This window comes from Cervus canadensis, chromosome 18 (genome assembly GCF_019320065.1).
Source record: "Cervus canadensis isolate Bull #8, Minnesota chromosome 18, ASM1932006v1, whole genome shotgun sequence".
Taxonomy (NCBI): domain Eukaryota; kingdom Metazoa; phylum Chordata; class Mammalia; order Artiodactyla; family Cervidae; genus Cervus; species Cervus canadensis.
In genome coordinates this window covers 32,989,408-33,006,332 of record NC_057403.1, presented here as the reverse complement: position 1 = coordinate 33,006,332, position 16,925 = coordinate 32,989,408, and the positions used below count along the sequence as shown (strand labels likewise).

At 42.2% G+C, this 16,925-nt stretch overlaps 1 protein-coding gene across 5 annotated transcripts; it reads left to right on the top strand.

The window, feature by feature from the left end:
• The first annotated feature begins 3,758 nt into the window (after positions 1-3,758).
• Positions 3,759-16,855, top strand: ZNF23 (zinc finger protein 23). 5 transcript variants are annotated; one of them, XM_043436860.1, is made up of 6 exons: positions 3,759-3,796; positions 4,190-4,305; positions 8,817-8,881; positions 11,052-11,178; positions 11,859-11,972; positions 14,561-16,855. In XM_043436860.1, exons 3-6 carry the CDS (start codon positions 8,849-8,851, stop codon positions 16,360-16,362), a joined length of 2,076 nt encoding a protein of 691 aa, XP_043292795.1. In that variant the 5' UTR covers positions 3,759-3,796; positions 4,190-4,305; positions 8,817-8,848; the 3' UTR covers positions 16,363-16,855. The 5 variants fall into 5 exon arrangements, with proteins under 5 accessions (XP_043292795.1, XP_043292794.1, XP_043292796.1 ...); XM_043436859.1 differs by lacking the exon at positions 3,759-3,796 and adding an exon at positions 3,816-3,880; XM_043436861.1 differs by lacking the exon at positions 3,759-3,796 and having other exon boundaries at positions 3,887-4,305; positions 11,859-11,906.
• Positions 16,856-16,925: the final 70 nt, after the last annotated feature.

Genomic DNA, 16,925 nt, shown 5'->3' with positions numbered 1-16,925 from the left:
TAATAGTCACAGCATTTATAGGTTATGTCTTACCACAAGACTAAATATCCTTTTGAAGAGCATTAGTCATTAATTACAAATCTCCTTTCAGTACTTCCTGACATTGGAAGTAATCTAGTCAAATGACTCTTAGGAGGATTCTCAGTTGATAAAGCCACCCTTCCCCTGTTCTTTACATTCTACTTTATTCTCCCATTCATTATTGCAGCTTTAGCAGTTCTTCACTTATTATTCCTTCATGAAACAGTCTCTAATAGTCCAAAATGGATCTCATCCTGAATGAACAATATCACATTTCATCCATACTACACAATTAAAGATATCTTGGGTGTCCTGTTTCTATTTCTAATCTTAATCTTACTAATACTAGTCTCACCTGACCTTCTAGGGTACCCAGAGAGTTATATTCCACCTAACCTCCTCAGTGCACTCCCTCACATCAAATAAGAATGATATTTCTTATGTTCATATGCAATTCTGTGATCCATTTACAACAAATAGGAGGTGTTCTAGTATTAACCATCTCATTCCTAATTTTATCAGTGGTCCCAATACTTCATATAGTAAAACAGCAAAGTATAACATTATGACCTATTAGCCAGTGTTTATCCTGAATACTTGTTCAGCTCAGTTCAGTTGCTCGGTTGTGTCAAACTCTTTGCGACCCCATGGACTGCAGCAGGCCAGGCTTCTCTGTCCATCACCAATTCCCGGAGCTTGCTCAAACTTTTCCATCTAATCGGTGATTGCTATCCAACCATCTCATCCTCTGTTGTCCCCTTCTTCTGCCTTCAATCTTTCCCAGCATCAGGGTCTTTTCCAATGAGTTATTTCTTTGCATCAGGTGGCCAAAGTATTTGTAGGGGACCTATTAACAGCATATTTTTAGGGGACCTCTTAACAGTGACATGAATTGGAGGACAAGCTGTTGATCACTCATTTATTATCACTTGACAAAGAGGATCTGTTCTGTACTTTCCTATGATTGTAGTCCTTATACCACTACCAAGCATTATTGTAGAGAACCTCCTAAAAAGAAGAGTCTTTGCAGTGTACTTATTAGTTTGTTCTTCTAAAACAGAAAAGGAAAATAACATTTTCCCCTAAGATTCAAGGAAGATGCTCCAGCCCTCCATCAACACCCAAAGCTGAACTCTACTTCAGTGATTCCCTGGACAACTTGCTTATGGAACATTTTACACGATCTTTAAGTGCTGTGTATTTAAAAATGACGTCTAAAAACTAATATTATGGTGTCCTTTGTGCATTTTGTGCCCTTCCACTTATGTAAATAAATACTATGCCTTCTCATGCATAGTATATGATATGTATAATCATGAATTATTTCTCTATCCTGTGTATATAAGTATGTACATCAGCCTGTTGATATTCCATACACATTAACAATTCAACTCACATTAGATTCCAGTCCCCACAAACATTCACAGGGGTAATTGAAGTGATTAATATTGCACAGGACATATTTTTAAAATCATGCATATCACATAAAGCTAATCATTTCCAATCATCATGCTTATCATAATTAATAGGCAGAGCATAATTATCAAGCTGTGATAAATCATCAGCTCACCCACAAATGTGCCTCTTTCCTTGTACTAGGCCAATGAACCATGAAGATTTCTATAAATGAACTATATCTGGCATCTGGTTCTTACTTCAAGATTATCTCACCTAAAATCATCCATTCTTTCCCCTTGAGTAATACACCTCAATAGACTAATGATTAATCAGCCATGCTCACTGGTTTCATGCTTCTGGTATTTTTAAGTTGAGGGGGATGCTGGGACTCAGCTATGGCCATCAGAGGCCTTAACACAGTTAAGAAACTTGTAGCTGAGCTTTGAGAGTGAAGGTGAAAGCTTTGAGAGTGAAGGTCAGTCATGTCCAACTCTTTGCAAGCCCCATGGATATACAGTACATGGAATTCTCCAGGCCAGAATACTGGAGTGAAGTATTCCTTCTCCAAGGGATCTTCCTAACCCAGGAATCGAATCCAGGTCTCCCACATTGCAGGCAGATTTTTTTACCAGGGAAGCTGAGCCACCAGCTTGGAAGCCCAAGAATACTGGAGTGGGTAGCCTATCCCTTCTCCAGTGGATCTTCCCGACCTAGGAATTGAACCAGGGTCTCCTGCATTACAGGGTCTCCTGCATTACAGGCGGATTCTTTACCAGCTGAGCTACAAGGGAAGGCCTTGTACAAGAAGTAGCTGAGCTTAAATTGAGTACTATTTTCCAACATCATCTATCATAATGTGTTACTGTGTCAGTGGTCACAGGATACAGAGCAGTTACACACATACCACACATGCACACTTACATCTGATAAATAGCTTGTCTAACCAAACCCCTACCATCCTCCCACTAATTCTCATACTTTATATACCATTATCACCCTGCCACACCCCCCAAATAAGTCAAAGCATATAAGATTCTGCTAACTCACAAACATTCTGCCCTCAATTCACCAACCCAAAGTTAGTTGAACTCCATACTTGCCTAACTACACCATTGAGTTATTTACATATATAAGGCTTATATAGACAGCCACCTATCTCAATCTGCCATTTACCTTGAGCAAAATTAAAAGTAAAAATTACATTTTAATGATCATTTTGGAGTTTAACAGGGCTATTTTTGTCACAAGATTTGGTGGTGTTGATTGGGAGCCAGGAGTAACACAGCCTGCAGTGCACAACACAGACCTGCCTATGAAAAGTTTTCACAGGCTTTCATATGTCTTGATGGGCATTCACATAGGTAAAAACTGCTTACAGATGATCTGAATCTAGAGCTTTTTTTTTTTTTTTAAATCAGGATAAACACAGTATATTTTTGCACAGTTTTGACATAGCTGATTCTCCAAAAATCTAACTACTGTGTATGTGTAATCAGGAGATTCTGTGATAAACCATTTTGGATCACACCTTGTAGTTTTTTGAAATACCAACATAAGATACAACATTATGGCTGTGGACCCCGTATGTTCTATGTGTAGAGGCAAGTTATCTGAGGACTTATTAGGTCTCTGGGCTTCCCTGGTGGCTCAAGACAGTAAAGCATCTACCTGCAACGCGGGAGATCTCCGTTCGAATCCCTGGGTCGGGAAGATCCCCTGGAGAAGGAAATGGCAACCCACTCTAGCACTCTTCCCTGGGAAATTCCATGGACGGAGGAGCCTGGTAGGCTACAGTCCATGCGATCGCAAAAAGTCGGACACGACTGAGCAATTTCACTATTCGGTCTAAATCCGACTTACCAAACATTTACCTACTGAAATACATACACTTTAAATTATAAATTATTTTATTTTTCCTTTATAACATTACTTTTTAAAGTGCAGGTTGTTTATACTGTCTATGATCTTCTAAGCTATTATCTATGAGTTTCATGACAGGAGCTTATGGTGGTCATTAGGAAATATTTGTTTCAAAAAGGGGGGCCTTAGGTTTGCCATCGTGTGATCAGGGGTCCAGTCCGGAAACTCCCAAATCTGGTTATACCTGCAGCTTTACTACGATACAGATCCCCGGCGCCAGCCCCTGGTTTGGGTCCATCGCTCGCCTCATTCTTGCCTTCCCTAACCCATCTCGAGGACCACTGCTTTCTCTGTTAGACCCGCAACCGGGAGAAGGAAGCCAGGATTGCGTACCCGGTATTCCGCTGCAGGGGGCGGGGCCAGAGCACATCCGAGTAGGAGCGATGCTGCTGCTAGAGACTCGGCCGCGCTCTGGTGACGTACTTCCGGCCGCGCCGTGGAGCGGCTAGCTTCGGCGGTGAGATTGGGCTGCGGGAGGCGGGGGCGGTGCCTGGTCAAACGCTCTGGTTGCGGTTGTGATGCTCCTCCAAGCTCCGTTGAGGTGGATCTGTGGGCTTCTTCGGTCCTCTTCGCGCCTTCTTTAGATTTAGTAGCCGATTACGTTCCGTCGGGTAGAAGGCGAAGCCTGGGTTTTTGTCACAACCGCGAAGCCGCGAGCAATTAGCACTTTGGAGAAGATGCTACTGGCCTTTTGGGAGCTTGTGTTGGAGCAGCCAGAGGGTGGAATATTTGCAGAGATGAAGAGGCCTAAGATAGTATCACGAGTCTCTCGATGTGTTGGGTTAGTGCAGGGGCTTTTATCTGTATGCGTTTCAAGTATAAGCTTTATGTGTCTTCCTTCCGAACACAGGGTGAATCGAGGTCAGTGGGGAACAGAAAAAGCAGAGCCCCTCCAGGGCACCCGAGATCGGAAGAAGCCCGGATTTTGGAGGGCACTGTCTTCTGGAGCGATGTCAGTTCCAAAAGGTAACCGGGCCCGACATCTCTGGGGCTGTGGGATGACGATGACCTGGGAATGATTGTTACAATGTAGAATATGCTGATTTTCTCCGTTCTAGAATACCCATAAAATAGTTATTGAATTGCTCATTCATACCCTCAGGAAAGCAAGTTTATTAAAAATGTAAAGCAGTAATGAAGACATGTGTGTGTGTGTGTGTGTGTGTGTGTGTGTGTGTGTGTATATTTGAAAAGCTTTTGGAATGTAGTTTGTAGTGCATTCAAAGGAAATTTGTGGTTTTAACTGCCAAATAGGGAAGAATGGCAATAAATTTAAAAATCATACAACCTCAAGAAGCCTTTGGGTACAGGTCTTTTTAGCCTTAGAGTATTTAGTTAAAATATTATTTATCAGAGTTACTTGTTTTCTTTCCCATCGCTTCAGTGCAGTAATGTTGTGGTATGGTTAGGCTCATTTGCTGTTGTTTTTAGTTTTTGGAGGTTGTCACCCCCATCCCATCCTGGTGGTTGATTTTTTTAATATATGTATGTGTGTGTGTATTTTGATATGCAAAGCATTACATGAAAGTCAGAACAAAAAGACACACTCAGTGAGGTGTCATTTCCTGTCACCCCTTCTACTTCTGCACCCAGGTTTCCTTTCACCCTGTTTCCATTCCCTGAGTTCCTTTCACTGACTTCCCATCCACACCTGAGGCACCCATTCTCCTTAGTTTCTGGTTTTTCCTTTTATTTCTTTTTGCACAAATCACCAGATATACATATATTATAGTTCCTTTTTGTTTTACACAGAAGATAGCACAGTACCTTTTGCATGTTGAAAATTATTTCATATCATACAGATAAGTATATATTTTAAATGTAATTCATGTATTCAGAAGATTGATCTAGCATGGCATTTATGAAGCATAGTAGTGATGTGAGCACCCATGAGACACTCCAATAAAAAGGAGAACATTGCCAATATGGCTGCATGTGTTTGTACACTCCTCCCCACTCCAGCTCCCACTTTCTGTCCCCTAGAGGTACTCTCTTGAATTTTGTGTTAATCATAGCCTTTGCTATTGTTGTTTAGTTGCTAAGAGTCATATCTGACTCTTTTGCAGCCCCAAGGACAGTAGCCCTCCAGGCTTCTCTGTCCTTAGGATTTCCCAGGCAAGAATACTGGAGTGGGTTGCCATTTCCTTCTTTGAGGGATCTTCCTGACAGAGGGATCAAATCTGAGTCTCCTGCATTTCAGGCAGATTCTTTACCACTGAGCAACTAGGGAAATCCATTATTCCTTTACCTATTTTAAAAAATAATTTTATCAGATATACTTGTTTCTGTAAATAATGTGATTAATTCTGTTTGTTTTTGAGTTTTATGAAGGTAGTGTCATGGTGTCTGTAAGTCTTCTGGGCAAGTCTTCTGACTTGCCTAACTTGCCTAACTCAGTATTATGATCCTGAATTCATCCAGATTGTGTGTGTTGCTGAGGCATTCATTTTTGCTACTGGGTGATGTTTCATTGTAAAAATAGTATGACAGCTCGTTTTGCTGAAAGTTTTCACTTCATCTCAGGGTCAAAGGATTTGTTAACAAAATAAGCCACTTGTTCCATACAAGTAAACAATAGCAATATTTATTAGAGAATTATGTAGCTTACTTTTAATATACTAACATTAAAAGAAAAGAGAAACAGAAACAGCAGAGGATGCATCACCAAATTGGGTTTTGACCAACGTCCAAACTCAAACAGCCCTGGGAAGTCCCGTGTCACAGCACATCTGGAGTCCCAGTTGGGAAAAGGTCCCAGGCAGGGCATCTTCTCCATGGGTGAGACTTCAAAGATTGCAGTTTGGGTTTCCTTTTATGATCCAGGAAGCAAACTGATATCGTTGTCAATCTGAGCAAAACTGCAGCAGTGGTATTATGTTAATTTTTTTACAATGCTGTTTGCTTTGTTCTACAGTTTCCCTAACACTGCTTGTTCATATTCTCAGTGGACATGTGAGTTGTTTCCAGTAATGAATAATTTTGTATGTATATCACCTACATATGAGAAGTTCCTTAGGGAATTAGTTTTAAAATTTAGGTGTGAATGTTGAATTTTATCAAACACGTTTGACATCCACTGAGATGGAGAGCATGTTTATATTTCTTTGATTTATTAATGTGAAAAAGTACAATCTGTACACCAATACTGAACTTTACTTGCATTCATGGGATGATCCCTCCCAGTCATGATGTCCCGTTAATAAACTACTACAAACTTATTTTGCTGGTATCTGCTACAGTTTAAGTAGTGTTAGAATTATTCATTTCTTTAAAATTTGAAAGGATTCGCCCATGATATATAAGGACTCAGAGTTTTGTGAGAGTTCACTCTTTACTGGGTCTCTAAACAATTAGGTAAAAGTAATCATGGGTTATGGAGAAAACGTTATGTAATAAAATTGGTAGAACCTTTTGTAGTTTAGCATTCCCTAAAAGCAGAACATTGGACAGAGGCTTGTGGGCAGGCTGTTTATTTGGAACTTTAGTCGTAGGGCAGAGTTAAAGACAAGGGGAGTGAAACAGAGAAGGAGGGACCAATACAGGGATGCGTTGCCAGGCTGGTCTCTCAGTGGGAGAGTGGTACTCTGACTTACAGGGTCTTTGAAGAGCCTTGGAGTCTCATGGCTCCCCACCTGGGAGACTAAAGGGGAAAATGTTTTTCCATTGACCTCTATCTGTTGTTGGTCAGGGGTGGCATCACAGGTGTTAACTCCCCTGTCCTTCAGGACCCAGTGGACGTCTGCAGATGTCCCACACAGGACAGAGAAGCCCCAGGGCAGGAGCCATTACCATGTGTGGTGTAGACCCTTGAGGAAGCATTGGTAGGTTGTACTTGTGCAAAGCTGGTCAAAGCCTCTGGAACTGGACTAAGAGTGGACAGGCGGATTTGGTAAGGTGCATAAGGTATCTCTTACAGAGCTAGAGAAACAAATTTTACAAAGCAGAGCTTAGGGGCACACATGTGCACCCATGCATTCATGTTGATATATGGCAAAAACCAACACAATATTGTAATTATCCTCCAATTAAAATTAATTAATTTAAAAAATCAGAACTTAATTAAAAAGTAGAAAAGGAAGTGGTGTTCAAAATTAAAAAGCTGGTTGTTTAAAAATAAAAGTTAACATAGATATACCACACTTCAGCCTAATGTTTTTAGTCTGCCTGGATTGCCATAACAAAACACCATACACTGCTTAAACAACAGAAAGTGATTTCTCTTAATTTTGGAGGCTAGAAGTACAAGATCAAGGTACTAGATAATTTGTTTCTTGGTAAGGATTCTTTTTGGTTACAGATGGCTGCTTCTCACTTGTGTCCTCACATAGCAGAGAAGAGAACTCTGGAGTCTCTTCCTCTTCTTAGGGCACTGGCCCTATGGATTATGACCTTGTTTAACCTTATTACGTCTTCATGAGTCCTGTCTCCAAATATAGTCACATTGGAAATTAGGGCTTCAGCATACAAATCTTGAGGGGAGACATTCAGTCCATAACATTAACTAAAGCTAAAAGGTCTGGACAACACATATATCGAAAGAAGTAGGAAAAGCAGAGTAGCTTCAGGTATGGGAAAAAGTGAAAGAAAAAAATCACAGGCCAGTGTTGCCCATAATCCTACACTCAAGTTTAAATTCTGAAAGACATGGACAGTATTTTAAGAAAATATAACATCTCAAGACTGACTTTGGAAGCAGTAAAAATCAGGAAATAACCAGTCCATGTTGTTTGGAATATAACGAACAAGGAGTGCTAGGCCATGGCACCCTGGATGCTATAGTGACTCCCTCTCTCAGGCAGCTGAGGCCTTGGCTTCTTTGCCATCAGAAGCCTGGAAGGTATGAGGAGCCAGCCTGGTATCTCACTTGCAGCCCAGCATCCTCATCGTAATGCTGGACTGGGCAGGAGCCTAACTTCCAAGATCTGTACAGAGATATCAGGAGTCTTGAGGGCTCTCAGCTGTATGGGGGAACAGGCCCATGGGAGAGAGTGGCTGTACCTTTCTCCACGAACTGCCTCCCTGGGGCCTGACTCTCAGGCCTCTGTATTGGGGCTGCAGCCTCTCTATCTTGGCTTCTCTTGTTGTAAAATAGAAGGGGAAGCTCGTTTAGAGAAAGACAAATAAGCCTAAGACCTTGGGAATGTTCTGTCCCTTGAGCTGAACTGTTGCTACATGAGTCTTTGTTTTAGTATTCTTCAGGCTCTACCTGCATTTTATGTACACACTTTTGTGTGTACAGTATATGTCAGAATTGTAAAAATCCCAGAGTTCCTGGCAGTGAGCATCGATGTCATGGCTGGGAGGACCCCTGGGCACAGAACCATTGAGCAGATCACTCCTTTCTTACCATGGCAGGTAGCTCTGCTCGCACCTCTTGTCTGGATGCTGGCTGCCTGTGTCTCAAACCTTCTGTGAGGGGCTATATGTTTCCTGGTGGGGGTGACTTGTCTTATACTTGTTCCCCTGTTTTCCCTCAGCTCCAGTCCTCCTCTGAGAGGGAGACCAGATAATGGCAGCCATGCTCCTGACATCCTGGCCCGAGGTGAGCTGTGGGTCCTTCATCTCTTCCTCTGAGCAGTTTCACATTGAAGAAAACTGAGAAGGGAAGCTGGTGAGCCTTGCTGTGAAAGCTGGAGGGGGCCTCCATGCTTCAGCCTGCTGGGCTGGAGCTTGTGGAAAGGGGTGATGTGGAGGGATAGGGTCCAGAGACCAGGAAAGGAAAGACACGAGTGAGGGGAAGGCAGAGGTATAGTCTTCTGCACAGCAGTTTGTCTTGCTCCACCAGCAGAGGGCTCTGGTGAATAAGAGAAGTGGAAGCTGCCCGTGAATGGAGAAGAATAGCAGAGGAGTAGGATTCCAGGAAGGGGAATATAAATAAAGAGGGATAGCAGGACCAGATCCACATAAAGGTGGTTGTACCTATAGTTCCAGGGCAAGCAGAAGATGAGAGTGGGGTCAAGTGAAGGAAAAAAGGAAGGATGTACTGTGGGGTGGGATGTCTTACTGTGTCCTGGAGAGGCTTTTAGGGCTTGGGGTGCAGTGGTAAAAGTTTAGTTCTCTATTAAGAGCTGTGGATACTCTCCTCCAGAATAACAAGCAAACAGAATTTTCCATACAATTTCAGGGATTTCATGGACCCCCTGATGCTCCTTGGGCCTCCATGGACTATAGTTTGGGAATAATCATAGTCATAGTGACTCTAGTTACACCATTTGAAGCTTACTATACTGCAGCCACCATACTAAGCACTTTATTTGGATTACTCAGTTCTGACTGCAGCACTGGGAGATAGGCACTGTGTTGTGTTCATTCTGTCACAAATGAAACAAAGGCAGAGGGGATTGAAGTGACTTGCCCACAGTCACACAGTCATTGCATGACTCTTTACTGTTCAGCCCTGTGTCACATGTGGGACCATAATGTGGTCAGATTTCTTATGGCTATATAGGGAATAGTTTTGAGGGGAGATTTGAAAGCAGAGTGACCACTTCAGAAAAAGTCCCATCAGTCTAGGTGATGTAGGCTTCATTAAGACAAGTGGTTGCTAAAGAGGAGGATGCTTAACATAATTCAGGTAATGCTTAACAAAAATCTCTAGGACAGTGAATCCAAGGATTGGGGTGGGATAAAGGAGGGAGGAGCCAGGAATAAATCACCAGGTTTCTTTTTTATGCGGATGATGGTGGGTGACACCAGCTGAGATTTGAATTCAGGAAGAAGCACTGGTTGTGGGAAAAAGCGGGTGGTGGCTGATGTTGAGGGCATTTCATTTTGTACTGGGAAGTTACTTGACTTATCCAGGTCACACAATGAGTGACTCACAGAAATGCTCACAGGTTGGACTAGAATGGTTGACGGGTTGGAGGCCAGTACAACTGAATAAAACGGATCCTGGTAGAGAACTAGTTGAGAGGCAGATCGCTGCCAGTGTGTCCCAAAGGTGTTTCAGAAGGCCGAGGAAGGAGTCTGTGCTGAGTGTGGAGTGATGCAGAGGAGTAAGTGAAATGATGGTAACCTCCTTGGAGAGACAGTGAAGTCTTGGTTGAAGTTGGACAGGATGAGGCTTAAATGGGAGAGGGTAACAGAAAACAGGCTTTCAGTGAAACCCATTTGGAAGCAGAATGGGCAGCCTGCTCTTACCACACTCTCCACCCCCACGCCACCCAGCTGATCTGGGCAGCACCGAGTTTCCTCTGCTGTAGACGCTGGAGTAGAGGTTGCACATCCTCTCATAGAGGGCGCGTGATAGAAATCTGTGGCAGGTGGGGGTGGATGGGATAGAAGCCATGGATATGCTTTGGAGCTGACTTGAGGGTGAGGGCAAGGTGTGGTAAGCTGGGCGCAGAAGGCAAGACCTCAAGGCCAGGAGTGTGAAGCCTATGGGTGGGTCCGGGGTTGCTTCTGCCAGTGAGGGGCATGGTAGCTTAACTGAAAGAAAGCAATTGCATTGGGAGAACTCAGTCATGAGAATTTGTTTTCTTTCATTTCAACTTAATGTCATCTTTGGTAAGTATGAAATATGGCATGAGGTTTCTCTGCTGTGAGCCAGATATGCCATGCCTTACTTTCTAGGTGTTTTTTGTAAATATTTCCCCCTATTACCTCTGTGCTCTCCACAAGCGCCTCCTCAAGCCCTCATACTGCCCTCTGCCCCTCACCTAGGGCATGAGCCATGGAATTGGCCGTAGGGCAGCAGGAACCTGTTGTTTCAGAAGTTGGTGACCTTCGAGGACGTGGCTGTGTACTTCACCCAGACGGAGTGGGACAGCCTGTCCACTGCACAGAGGGCCCTGTACAGGGATGTGATGCTGGAGAATTATGGGAATGTGGCTTCCCTGGGTAAGCACTTTCTCCCCCCTGGGGCTCAGACTGCTTATTAGGGTTTCCTGGCTTCCTTTCCCTTTACTGGTTGCAAGGGGGCTTCTGGTAATCCTTTACAGAGTAGGAACCTCAGGAGCTGATTCCTAATCCCCTAGACCCAGGGGTTGCTGGGAAGGATGAACCCTAAGCCCTTTTAGGGCCAATATAGGACTCTGCTGGGACTGGCATGCACTCTTGATTCACCCTATAGGCTGTTCTGGATACAGAGAGGAAAAAAAGTAACTTCCTTTTCTGCGGTATTACCTTCAGGTTCCCCCTCACCCAACCTGCATCTCTTGAGTCTTTCTAGGAATCTCAGTGTACTTGGAATAGTATTTAGGCCGTGGTCAAAAAATGGTATCTGTCCCTTTAGGCAGAATATCTTTATTTGCCCTGCATGAACTATCTCAGTCTGGCCCTGCCCAAATCCTCCCACATCTTCTCAAGCTTCTGCCTCCCACCCCACCCTACACATGCACCTTCCTACCCACCCACGCCACCCCCTTTCCGATAGTTCTTAGGCACAGGACCCCCCCCCGCCCCCGCCCAGGACTCTTTCCTTCTCTCCCCATTACTGACACAATCTGAGAAATCAGGTTTAGGAAATCAGCTGTGGGAGATTATTCACCTGCCTTTCCTTTTTCCTTTCTCTGAAACAGGATTTCCGCTTCTCAAACCTGCTGTGATCTCACAACTGGAGGGAGGAGGTGAGCTTGAGGGCCCATCTCCACTGGCCTCTGGAGCAGGCACAGGCCCCCAGGGCCTCTGGACTGGTAAGGAGGCACACATTGCCCTTATGCTGGAAAGTAGTTTAACCCTTTAGGAAGAAAGTCAACTTCAGCAATGTAGAAGCATGCCATGTTTAGTGGCCAGGTGTACAGAATAACATTTAAATAAATTTTGATTTCTAGAGATAGGAACATTTGAGACCTTTCTGTTTTTGTAGTTTGCTATTTCTTTATAATTCCAAGAACAGATCTTTTTTTGAATGCTTCATTCTAATTCTTTTCAATCCTAATTTTGTTATTCTACCTTTCTGAAACAAAAGGATTCAGTACTTCTTTGGGTCCTTGATATTTTCTATGCACTATCCACTTAATATGAAGGGTACAGAATTAAGTCTTTCAATGTAGGCTTTGGAGTAGACTTTCTCAGATCCAGTCCTAACTGTGCTACTTCCTAGTTGTGTGACTTGGAGCAGGTCAGTTATTTGCATTCTCTAATAGTATTCTCACTCTTGCAAATGGAGTAGTAATTATAAAATGAGGTAATAGTCCTTTGGATTGTGGATTGGTGATAAAATGAGAGAACATGTACCAAGCCCCTAACTTATAGTGTGTGCTCAGTTAAATTTTGTTTTATTATTTACTAATGTATTTTAGGAGAAAGCTGTATATAATAAGCTGTAGGAAGTAAGGTGGGAAGTACTGCTATCAGTTCGGCATTTCTCAAAAGAAGAATGAGTGCATCACCTGGGCATCTTGCATATGTGCAGGTTGTCATTCAGTTAGTTTGGGGCAGGGCCAAGATTCACTCTTGAAGTAATGAGGTTCTCATGGGCTCACACAGAGTAGCTGCCAGGTGATTTCCCATTTTTCATGAGGCCTAGCTTTAATTCCTGCCTTTGGGGTCCATAAGATACTCTTGCATCCTTTTGATAAATCTTTTTTTTTAAAAAAAAGATGGTTTCATTGGATTTTTGTTCCTTGTGATCATACAACCAGTTGTTTACTGACCAAGGAAGACATATTTTGGAAATGAAATGGAGAGTTTAAAGTGTTTGACCAAACAGAGGGGCAAGTCAGTGATGTTGTGGAGATTCTCAGTCAGAGAAGTCTAGATTTCATTCTGTAGGCAGCCCACAGTCCTGAAGTCTTTGAACAACCCATCATGATGTCAGCAGAGGATAGAAACATTCATCTCATTAGTGTATGTAGGTTAATTGGGATAAGGAACCAAATGGGTTCTAGGCAGGCAGAAGGGTAAATCATAGGGCACAAGACCTATGTCAGCAGAGTTGATTTCTTTTTTAATTAATTGATTTATCTCTGCACTCAGTCTTTTGTTGCTTCATGTGGGTGTTCGCTACTTGTGGTGAGCAGAGGCTACTCTTTATTGTGGAGCATGGGCTCTGGGCTTACCAGCTTCAGTAGTTGCAGCATGCAGGCTTAGTTGCCCCATGGCATGTGAAATCTTCCCAGACAAGGGACTGAACCCATGTCCTACAGGAAGAGAAAGATGACTTGGGATTACTGTTTCGCATTACTGTCTTGGTATTATAATGAAATACTGAGGTAGGGGGCTTATTACATATGATTGAGAAGAGATGAGAAATGAAAAAATAGAGGCAACATTTTGGGGCCAATTTTGAGAAATTTGAAAATAAGTGTACAGATCATTAGTTCTACTAGGACTGTGGGGATTATAGAAAAACTAGTAAGACGACAGAAAGAATGTTGGAGAGTGACCAATTTTAGGATTGTAGAAAGAGGTATGAGGAAAGACAAGGTGAATGCAGCAGTGTTCTGGTGGGGGTGGGAAGAGGTGGGGTCAGAGGCATCTAATGGGCCTGAATGGAGCCATTCACAAGTACAGAAAAAAGATGTTAAAGGAGAAAGTTTGGAAAGCCTAGAAGTTTGGTTCTAAGAAAACAAACAAAATTCATTCCCATTTGCTTCCTAGTGCTGTCAATGCTTGCCATCCCTTGTTGCCACATGTTGTTGGATTCTGTGCCTTATCCTTCTTAAGCAATTTCCATTTTTATTAATGGAAACTGCAGAGTGTAGTAAAATATGATGTGATAGAAGGAATTTGATCTGACAGATAAGACCCTAGAATTTTGTCCCACTGCTGTTACTCTTAACCTTCTTGTTATTGGCTGTTGGTTTAGAGACTGATAATCTTTTGAAATCATTACTTTACTATGTGTAATATTTGCACATGCTCAAAACAGTACAAAAAGTGCATAAGGTGAAAGCAGTGGGGAAGTTTCCCCAAATTCCTGTGCCAGTTTGATCAGTTTCTTGTGTATGCCTGCAGTAGATTTCTAGCCATATTCAAATAGATGTATGTCAGCCCTTTTTACTTTCTGTAACAAATGGAAGATATTTTACATACCATATCTCAAGTTGTTTTTCCAGTAAACAGTGTATTTTTGACATCTTTTCACTTCAGCACACATGGGTTTATTTCATTTTTTTAATAGCTACATATTATTCCAGATTTAGATTCTTTGGCCCAATCTGGTGATTTTAAAGAGCCCTCTTGATTACTTTGATCATGTATTCTGTCACAGTTCTTTCTTTTTTTTTTTTTTAACATGGTTCTTACATGATATTTTATGTTTTGTTTTTTATATTAGATATTGATATCCAGACTGACAATAATTTGACAGGAGAAATGTGTGAAGAAAAATATAATACATCATATGAACTTCAGAGGAACTCTTTTCAGGAAACAGATTTTACAGAAACGTATATTCTAAAGAAACAGCAGGAGGTCCACTCAGTAGGTAGTGTGAAGAAAGAAAACAGCAATGTCATTGACAGGATGGTGAAAGACAATACTAGCCCCATGGAGGAGTGTTTCTTTAGTCAAAGTCCAAATTTGAATCAGTGTCATACCGTCTCCACTGGAGAGCAGCCCCCTGAGTGTACAAGACTGGAGAAAGCCTTCAGCTTTGACACAAAACTTATTCAACAGGAAATAATTAATTCTGGGGAAAGACCTTTCAAATGTGAAGAATTAATAGAAAACTTTAGCTGTAACTCTCAACTTAATCAGGGTCAAGATAGCTACACTGGGGAGAAGCCCCATCAATATAAGGAGTATGGCAAAGCCTTTAACATCAATGCAAAATTAATTTGGCATCAAAGACTTCACAGTGGGGAGAAGCCCTTCAAATGTGTAGAGTGCGGTAAAAGCTTCAGTTACAGTTCCCATTATATTACACATCAGACAATCCACAGTGGGGAGAAGCCCTATCAGTGTAAGGTGTGTGGAAAAGCCTTCAGTGTTAATGGGAGTCTAAGTAGGCATCAGAGAATCCATACAGGAGAGAGGCCCTATCAGTGCAAGGAGTGTGGGAGCGGCTTTAGCTGCAGTTCTGCATATATCATACATCAGAGAATCCACACTGGAGAGAAACCTTATGAGTGTAATGACTGTGGAAAAGCTTTCAATGTTAATGCAAAATTAATTCAACATCAGCGGATCCACACTGGAGAGAAGCCTTACGAATGTACTGAGTGTGGGAAAGGCTTCAGGTGCAGTTCCCAGCTTAGGCAGCATCAGAGCATCCACACTGGAGAGAGGCCCTTTCAGTGTAAGGAGTGTGGAAAGGCCTTTAGTAGTAATGCAAAACTCATTCAGCATCAAAGAATTCACACAGGGGAGAAACCCTATGAGTGTACTGAGTGTGGAAAAGCCTTTGGTGTCAAAGGGAAATTAATCCAGCACCAGAGAATCCACACGGGTGAGAAACCCTATGAGTGTAAAGAATGTGGCAAACCCTTCAGGTGTAACTCCCAGCTTCGGCAGCATCTGAGAATCCACACCGGGGAGAAGCCCTATGAGTGTAATGAGTGTGGAAAGGCCTTCAACGTTAATGCGAAATTAATGCAGCATCAGAGGATTCACACTGGGGAGAAACCCTTTGAATGTAATGAGTGCAGAAAATGCTTTACTTCTAAAAGAAACCTACTTGATCATCACCGAATCCATACTGGAGAAAAGCCCTACCAATGTAAGGAATGTGGGAAAGCGTTTAGCATCAATGCCAAACTAACTAGGCATCAGAGAATACACACTGGGGAGAAACCTTTCAAATGTATGGAATGTGAGAAAGCATTCAGCTGTAGTTCTGACTATATTGTGCATCAGAGAATCCATACTGGAGAGAAACCCTTTCAGTGTAAGGAGTGTGGAAAAGCCTTCCATGTTAATGCTCATTTAATTCGGCATCAAAGAAGCCACACTGGTGAGAAACCCTTCAGATGTGTGGAGTGTGGCAAAGGCTTCAGCTATAGTTCTGACTGTATTATACATCAGACGGTTCATACTTGGAAGAAACCCTATGTGTGTAATCTGTGTGGGAAAGCCTTCAGGTTTAGCTTCCAACTTAGTCAGCATCAGAGCATTCACAGTGAAGTAAAGTCCTCATGAAAGGGATGTAGAAAATTGTCAGTGTTAACGCTGAACTGGATCAAGTGTCCTCAGATTCACCCTGGTGGAAAACCCTGAAAGGGAAATTAATATGGCCGAGTCTTCACAAGGAAACAAATCTTTTTCATTTTATTCAATTTTAAATCAAGAATGATGACCAGTTTTCAAATAACATCCAAAACTAAATAGTTTGGTTTATACCAACAACCAATAGAAAATATAATGAAGGAAAATATTCCATTCCCAACAGCATCAAGAACAGTCAATTTTCTGGGTATAAACTTATTATGTAGGACTTCTGTGGAGAACTTAACAGATCTCCACTGAGGGCCACAGAAGGGAAGTTAAATAAATGGAAGAGAGCAGTACCTTCTTAGATAGAAAAACTCTTCAACTACTTACCTAAATTAATTTATTGCCCTTTAATTTTTTACAACAAGCATGCACCAGTTTGTAAAGAGGTATAACAATAAAACTTTCCTTAAGGGAAAAATAATGAGTAAAATCTTTTTATTTTCATGGAATGGAGAAAACCTTTCTAAGCATCAGATGAAAGCTAGAAA

Bases quoted from the DNA above. Each gene is read 5' to 3' on its own strand.
- ZNF23 (XM_043436860.1), top strand. From the start codon at position 8,849: ATGGCAGCCATGCTCCTGACATCCTGGCCCGAG. The intron at 8,882-11,051 runs GTGAGCTGTGGG...CTGTTGTTTCAG, and splicing joins TCCTGACATCCTGGCCCGAG to AAGTTGGTGACCTTCGAGGA. The intron at 11,973-14,560 runs GTAAGGAGGCAC...TTTTTATATTAG, and splicing joins CCCCCAGGGCCTCTGGACTG to ATATTGATATCCAGACTGAC.